The sequence below is a fragment of the Mus caroli genome, chromosome 15, assembly GCF_900094665.2.
Source record: "Mus caroli chromosome 15, CAROLI_EIJ_v1.1, whole genome shotgun sequence".
NCBI lineage: Eukaryota > Metazoa > Chordata > Mammalia > Rodentia > Muridae > Mus > Mus caroli.
In genome coordinates, this window is record NC_034584.1 from 30,350,189 (window position 1) to 30,358,626 (window position 8,438).

At 38.3% G+C, this 8,438-nt stretch overlaps 1 protein-coding gene across 4 annotated transcripts in view; it reads left to right on the forward strand.

The window, feature by feature from the left end:
• Vps13b (vacuolar protein sorting 13 homolog B) overlaps positions 1 to 8,438 on the forward strand; it is a 543,216-nt gene that overhangs the window by 40,249 nt on the left and 494,529 nt on the right. For all 4 annotated transcript variants that reach the window (XM_021183993.2, XM_029469591.1, XM_029469592.1 and 1 more), the window contains exons 7-8: positions 4,066 to 4,240; positions 7,416 to 7,681. In XM_021183993.2, the coding sequence (XP_021039652.1) occupies positions 4,066 to 4,240; positions 7,416 to 7,681 (441 nt within the window). The remainder of the gene's footprint in view (positions 1 to 4,065; positions 4,241 to 7,415; positions 7,682 to 8,438) is intronic.

Sequence of the window (8,438 nt, forward strand, 5' to 3'; positions counted from 1 at the left end):
TTTTGGTTTTTCGAGACAGGGTTTCTCTGTGTAGCCCTGGCTGTCCTGGCACTCACTTTGTAGACCAGGCTGGCCTCGAACTCAGAAATCCGCCTGCTTCTGCCTCCCAAGTGCTGGGATTAAAGGCGTGCGCCACCACGCCCAGCTTTGATGTATATTCTAGGATGACCTTGAAATTGTGGTTCTCCTATTTTATCCTCCATAATATTTTGTATTATATAGGCTTGTATCATCATGCCTGGCTCCAAAGTGTAGAGCCTTTACTATATAAAGTAATCTTGCTCATTAGTGCAAATTTAATTATCTGTTGTAGGATTTGGCTAAATTAGAGAAAAACATAAAAAGAAATTAAATTAACTAGAAGGAAGGGCTAGTATTGGCATGTAATAAACCTGTGTGGGTTTTTTTTCTTTAAGATTTATTTATTTATTATATGTAAGTACACTGTAGCTGTCTTTAGACACACTTGAAGAGGGCATCAGATCTTGCTACAGAGGGTTGCAAGCCACCATGTGGTTGTTGGGATTTGAACTCAGTACCTTTAGAAGAGCAATCAGTGTGCTTAACCACTGAGCCATCTCTCCAGCTTATAACCTGTGTGTTGCTTAGCTGATGTTTTATTTTGAAAAGTGCCTAGTATAAAGAAGTTTGTTTATAAATTTTTTGTTTTGTTTTGTTTTTTTGTTTTGTTTTGTTTGTTTTCTACCAATTACCATATATCAGATTCTGTCAACTTATCAACTTATACTCAACTGAAATCAGCTTTTGAGTATTTTATTAGAATTATTAAGATAATTTGCTGTTTGAGTTAGGCCCATTGTTCTGCTTCTGAAAATGTTTATTAAATGGATGTGGCTCACCTTTCCAATCACTTAATATAGTCTTCCCTTAATTATTACTCATTTTTATTTTGTAATTTGTAGAACTTTTTCATAGGCTTAAGTAGCTTTTCAATACATTTGCAATTTGTGTAGGCTGTTAGAACTTTCTGTATTTTTCCTGAAACATATTTTTTAGATTGTGTCATAAGAAATTGATGGGAACATAATTTATTTTATTTTCTCTATTTTTGCAGTTTACTCTGTATTTTATTTAATTTTTTTTAACATACTCACTTTACATCCCACACACTGCCTCCTTACCAGTCACCCCCTCCCACAATCCCTCCTCCCTACTCCCACCCTTCTCCACTGAGCAGGTGGGGGTCCCTATGGGCGTCTCACCCACCTTGGCACTCTGGGAAGCTAGGTGCTTCCTCTCTTGCTGAGACCAGATAAGGTAGCCCATATACAGGCAACAGCTTTGGGAATAGCCCCTCTTCTAGTTGTTTAGGATCCACATGAAGGTCAAGCTGTATATCTGCTTCATATATGTGGGGAGGCCTAGGTTCAACATGTGTATGTTCTTTGGTTGGTGGTTCAGACTTGAGATCCTCAAGGGTCCAGGTTAGTTGACTCTTGGTCTTCCTATGGAGTTTCTATCACCTTCCGGACCCACAATCCTTCCTTCTTTTCTTCTGTAAGAATTCCCATGCTCCAACCACTGTTCAGCTGTTGGTGTCTGTATCTTTCCGAGTCAGCTGCTGGGTGGGTACTCTCAGAGGACAACACTCTCATTGTTTTTAATAGCTGAGTAGTACTCCATTGTGTAAATGTACCACATTTTCTGTATCCATTCCTCTGTTGAGGGACATCTGGGTTCTTTCTAGCTTCTGGCTATTATAAATAAGGCTGCTATGAACATAGTGGAGCATGTGTCCTTATTACAAGTTGGAACATCTTCTGGGTATTGCTGGGTCTTTCGGTAGCACTATGTCCAATTTTCTGAGGCACCGCCAGACTGATTTCCAGAGTGGTTGTACAAGCTTGCAATCCCACCAGCAATGCAGGAGTGTTCCTCTTTCTCCACATCCTCGCCAGCATCTGCTGTCACCTGAATTTTTGATCTTAGCCATTCTGACTGGTGTGAGATGGAATGTTTTGTGGGTGGGTTGGTGTCTCTATTGCTCCTCTGGGGTTCCTGTCTATGTACAGGAGGTAGCCTCTCCAGGTTCCATATCCCCAGTGGAAGAAGCCACAGCTGAGGTCACCCCCATTGATTCTTCTGCATGAATGTGCTCCATCTCATATGTATTTTTCTAAGTATGAAATTTCTATATAAATTTTTAGTCATGTGTGATTAATTCCTTAGAAAAGGTTTCTATAATTTTATAGTTGTAAATATCTTATTAATATGCTTAAATTTTTTAAGGCTTATGAATCTATATTGAAGAGAGAGGTTTAACTAGGATATATACCAGGATATATACTTATTAAGGGAAATATCCTATTACACTCTTGTTAGCTATAAATATTTAAAAATATTTCCAATTTGTTAGGCAAGAAATGACAGTTTAAATGGCACTTATTTATTAGAATCATAAAGGAAATTACTGGGTATTTGATTGTTGATATGTCCATTCAAGTTCTTTGTTTATTTTGCTGGTGAGGAAATCTTTACAAATTGATTTTTAAGTGACTTGATAAAGATATGATAGATTTTCCTTTCTTATTGCTTGTTTTGCCAGAATGGTTTCTACTGATGCTGCTGTTACAATTCACCTGCTTCAAGGTTGTAACAAGGTGTAAGGTTGTGGGTGGCCTCCATGATGTGGTTATTAGCCATGGTGCTATAAGAAGTAGGCAATCAAAGATAGTCTAAAATAATGTGACAGACATAACTCAAGAAAAGGTTAGGCCAGTGTTGTGCATTCGTACCTGTTATCCTGGCTTTCTGGATACTAATGTGGGAGGATTACACATTTAAGGCCAGGTTGGGTTGTATAGCAAGACCCAGTTCAACGAACCAGCAAGTTCTCCAGTCAGCCAGCCAATCTAGTTCTTCTCTCACACAAATTCAGCAGCAGTTTTATATATTCTCCCTTCCCCCTCATTTCTTTTTAAGCAATTCATAGCTTAGTCACTGTTGGATTCTTAGGTAGCTTTTAAGGAACCCGTGATTATATTCGAAAGTTTTCTGTCCCCGCAACATAGATTGTTCCCCCCTGGAGAGTATTGTTATTTTGGTGCCTTGATTTCCAATAATGATTATTACGATTTCTTTTTCATGCTTCATAGATACTCCAGTGCTGCTTACTTATAATAAACCTAAGAGACTTGATTTTAGGCGTGACAGGGTTTCTCTGTGTAGCCCTGGCTGTCTTGGAACTCACTCTGTAGACCAGGCTGGCCTCGGACTCAGAAATCCGTCTGCCTCTGCCCCCTGAGTGCTGGGATTAAAGGCGTGTGCCACCACGCCCGGCTACACAATAAACTTTTTAAGAGACTTGGCTTAATTATTTTTTTCTCCATATTTATGTAACAGCAGGAAACTATTACAGTCAAGCTATGTTAACATTCCATAGTTGTCTCTTTCTTAACAATCAAAGGAGAACTTTGAATATTATATTGTATTTGGTGATAATCTTATTTTTTAAAATTTTTGTGTCATGTTTTAATTTCTTTAAAAAATTATCAGAAAAATTCCTTGAACATAAAGTTACTTTATTTTATGTAGTTGATAATAACACTTTAATTATTTCCATACTTATATATTTATAATGTGAGTCTCTTAGCCAATTTTAACATATGGTTTTAGGATGCCTATGATTAATAAAATTGAAAAGAGTGATTGAAATTTTACTAAAATGACATCATGAAATTAGATTTGCCCATTTTTTTAAAAGGGTGAAGGGAGGAAATAGTCATATTTTTCAGTTACCTAGTTGTATAATTTCCTTTCTAGAATACTCTAGAAATCTCATATGAATGTATCTTGATTATTAGTTGTTTCCATAGTAATTTTCTTAATCTGACTTATTCTAAAGCATAATCACCACAGTAAATATTTTGTAATTCCTAAAATTTTAGTATATATATATTATTTTTGCTTTCTTATTAGAAGTGCTTGAGACATTGTTGGTTGTTACATAATGTCTCCTTGTAGGAGTTGACATTGATCTATCGACTTTAAAAGCCATCTTCTTCAAACATCTGCTTGATGCTGTTTTACTTTTTCACATTACAGATTCATACCTTGGTAGAGAGTCTGAAGCTTTCTATCACAGACCAGCAGCTACCTATGTTTATCCGTATAATGCAGCTTGGGATTGCTCTGTATTATGGAGAAATAGGCAACTTTAAAGATGGTGAAACAGAAGACCCCCCCTGTCTCAGTAAAGATACACTAGGAAACCTTACAGGTAGGTGTAACAGAAACTTAATTTTTAGAACTATTGATTTTTACAACTTAAAACTTTAAAAGTTATAGCAGACCTAGGTCTATCAGCAGTAAGTGACTGTTCCAGTCACTGTCTGTCCTGACAGCATTTGCTGAAGCCAGCATGTTTTCATTTGTCACCATTGTGATGATTGTGTCGTCATAGCTTATGGTTTTCACTTGCATAATTTTGATGACTAAATATATCAAGTGTTTTCACAAGTATCGGCCTTTAGTAACTTATCCATCCTTGTAAAAGATATGTTAAATATTGCCCATTTTAGAGCTTTTTATATTTTATTACAAATTTGTGTTTTTATAAATTCTGGCTTGAAAGTCATATGAGTTTTCTTTGTCATCCCGTGACTTGATTATTCATTTTTAATTAAAACGATATTTTGTATGTGTGTGTGCATATGTGTTCATGATATGTGTATGTGTGTACATGGTGTATATGTGTGTGTGTGTTTGTGTGTGTGTCTGTGTGTATCTATGTGCATGTGTGTACATGTGTGGAGGTCAGAGGAGAATTTTGTGGCGTCCCATCTCTTCTTTCATTTTTATGTGCTTTCCAGGGATAGAACTGAGATGGTCAGTGTCCTGGAGAACTTTACCTACTGGTCATCTTGTAAGCCCAACATTCTCAATTTTAAGAGTTAGTTTATGGACACAAGTTTAAAGCTTTGATAAAATATAATCTATAAATTTTTCTTTAATAACTGCTGCTCTCAGGGATAAGGAATTGGTTCAGTGATAAAGGAATATGCTCTGCAAGCCTAAGGATGGGAGGTTGGGTCCTTGGAACCCATATAAATGTCAGCTGGCCTTGGCAACCACTTGTTTGTTTTTTCTTTTTATTTATTTAAAACTCCAGGTTTATTCCTCTCCCGATCCACCCCCATACCACATCCCATAGCTCCTCCTCCCCCCTCTCTGTCTCCATGAGGATGTTCCTATCCCCACCCCCATCCCACCGGGGCCTCCAGTCTCTTGAGGGTTAGGTGCATCTTCTCTGACTAAACCCAGACCTGGTCATCCTCTGCTGTATATGTGTTGGGGGCCTCATAACAGCAGTTGTATGCAGCTTGGTTGGTGTTTCAGTATCTGAGAGATCTTGGGGGTCCAAGTTTATTGAGACTGCTAGTCCTCCTACAGGGTCGCCTTCCTCCTCAGCTTCTTCCAGCTTTCCCCTAATGCAAACACAGGGGTCAGCTGCTTCTGTCCATTGGTTGGGTGCAAATGTCTGCCTCTTACTCTTTGAGCTGCTTGTTGGGTCTTTCAGAGGACAGTCATGATAGGTCCCTTTTTGTGAGCGCTCCATAGCCTCAGTAATAGTGTCAGGTCTTGGGACCTCCCCTTGAGTTGGATCCCCCTTTGGGCCTGGAGCTTCTTTTCCTTAGGCTCCTCTCCCATTTCCATTCCTGCAGTGCTTTCAGACAGAAACAATTATAAGTCAGAGTTTTGACTGTGGGATGGCGACTCCATCCCTGTCTTTCTGCTGGAGACAGGCTCTACAAGTTCCCTCTCCCTACTGTAGGGCATTTCATCTATTGTCCTTCTCTTTGAGTCCTGAGAGTCTCTCACTTCCCAGGTCTCTGGTATATTCTGGATGGTTCCCCCAACCTCTTAACCTCTTGAGGTTGCATGTTTCCGTTCTTTCTGCTGGCCCTCAGGGATTCCAGTCCTTGGAAGGCTGAGGCTGGATCTGCAGAGTAAGCTGGCTAGTCAGAATCTATAGTAACTGTGAGAACCTGCCTCAAGGAGTATGATTCCTAATGTCAACCTTGCATCTCTACACCCCTCACATGTGCTTCCACATTAGAACAGCACATGTACACAGCACATGCACATACATACATGGAAGAAAATATTACTGCTTTCTGGGACCTAAGACAGTGGCCAGGTTTATCTATTTTTATTTTTTACTTATTTATTTTATCAGTGGAAGACAACAACTCTGCTGTCTGCCTCTGGAGGACGTCGGCTTAGTTTTCCCGTCTGTTTTTTTTTTTTTTTTTTTTGATTTGCAAAGCCAGGATGTGTTCTTTACTGTTTTATTGTGTATGTCTATGTTTGGAAAAACTTGCAAACCTCTTGGGAAGTTTTGGGCAGCTTGATAATGACACCTGTTGGATCCTGTGTTTTTGATATTTGAACTTGGGGTTTACTGAAGCATTTAGATCTGTGCACTCTCAGCTTGAATTGTCTATGTGAACAAATTATGAACATATTTCATGTCTACCATTTAGAGTTCCAGACATGTATTTTAGATGACTTGTTTGCTGGAGCTCTTTGAGCTTTCTTTATCTGTTAGTTTCTTTTCTTTCTTTGTGTGTTTTATTTTATATAGTTTCTATTCCCAGAATAACTCAGCAGTTTTCTTCTGTGAATTATCTGCCTTTAGCTTTATCTACCATATTTTTGTGTTTGAAAGTTCAGTTGGAGAATCATATGGTTCATGTCTCTTTTTAACCTGTTTTGGCATTTTGGAATACATGCCCTCTATATAGCTTTGATCTTTATTATTTTTGGACCTGTTTCTGTTGTTTTACTTTTCCTTCATTATGTTTTTTATTTGCCTTAATAATTTTATTTATTTTTATTTGTTTGAGAGGAGATTCTTACTAGCTGCCTGGTCTGGATTTAAACTGTTGGGCTCCAGCAGGCCCTGCTAAGCCTCTGGTGTAGCCATAACTGTAACACCACTGTATCTGACTCCCTAGTAGTTTTGATTGAAAATTGGAAGATTGAAGATTGGAAATCTTTCATTTTAGTCTTGCTTTAAGTCTGTTAGATTGGAGCAGAGTGCCTGTCAAACAGTTTAAGTTCCTGCTGCATCTGCTACACTGTTTTCTCATCTAAGGAAGACTCCTAAACTCAGATTGAGTTTCCCCTTTCATGGCTGTGGCTTACAGTTTATTCCAGGCCATAAGATGAGGTGCTTAGAGAGTTCATTATTCTTGCCTCCCATCCTACAGTAGTTTAGCCTTCACTGTCTAATAGCCATTGTGTGGAAACCTTTATTGTATACTTGATTGAGAAGATAAATTCTCTTGGATGTTTTAAGTGCTTAGAGCAAATATATTGGATTATGAAAGAAACTATTTTTTTTATTTAAATGTTCTTTATTTAATTAAAATGACTATTTTTATTGGCAGGTACTGAGGATGAAAGTAGAATAGATACGCAGTATCCTGCTCCATACAAAGGCCAAGAGTTATATTCACAGGACTATGAGGAGCCTCAGGGATGGGTATCCTGGGCCTGGTCATTTGTTCCTGCAATTGTGAGTTATGCTGATGGTGAGGAAGACGACCTTGGGACTGACCCTGCATCAATCATGCATCAACAGAAAGCTCAAACACTGAAGGATCCCATTGTTTCTGTAGGGTTTTATTGCACAAAGGCGACTGTGACTTTTAAAGTAGGTTTCTCTTTATTTTCTGTTGTTTCTCTTATCTATTAACTTTACGGAGTGTTTATATTTTAGCATCATTGTAACTTGAAGGGGCAGGTGGCTTAGCAGATAAAAGGTAGAGTCTCATAGTTCTTCTTAAAATTGCATGATCCTTCTAACTGAATTCTTGAATTTTGATTTCTTCTTGTTTTATTAAAGTTGTCTCCACTTTTCTTTCTTACCTATGTCATATTTACTCCTCTGCCCTGGATCATTTGATTGGTATATAGACCTGTATATAGAGGTGCATGTTAAAATAAAATCTCCTAGCTGGCTCTAGAGAGATGGCTTGGTGATGAAGAGCTCATGTTTCAGAGGGCTGAGTTTTGGTTCCCAGAATCAGTCATGTCAAGCTCCCGGGGATCCTGTGATGTCTTCTGGCCTCTGCATTCATGTGATATAACTCCTGCATAGACAGACAGACAGACATATAACTAAAAATAAATCTTTAAAAAAAATCAATACTATGTTCATTTGGCCACGTTGATTTGCATTCTCATCATTAGTGTGTTTGAAGTTCCTTTTCTCTATAGCCTTGACAAAACTTTTTTTTTTCTTTTTTTCTTTCTTTCTTTCTTTCTTTTTTTTTTTTTTTTTGAGAAAGGGTTTCTCTGTGTAGCCTTGGCTCTCCTGGAACTCACTCTGTAGACCAGGCTGGCCTCGAACTCAGAAATCCACCTGCCTCTGCCTCCCAAGTGCTGGGATTAAAGGCGTGTGCCACCAC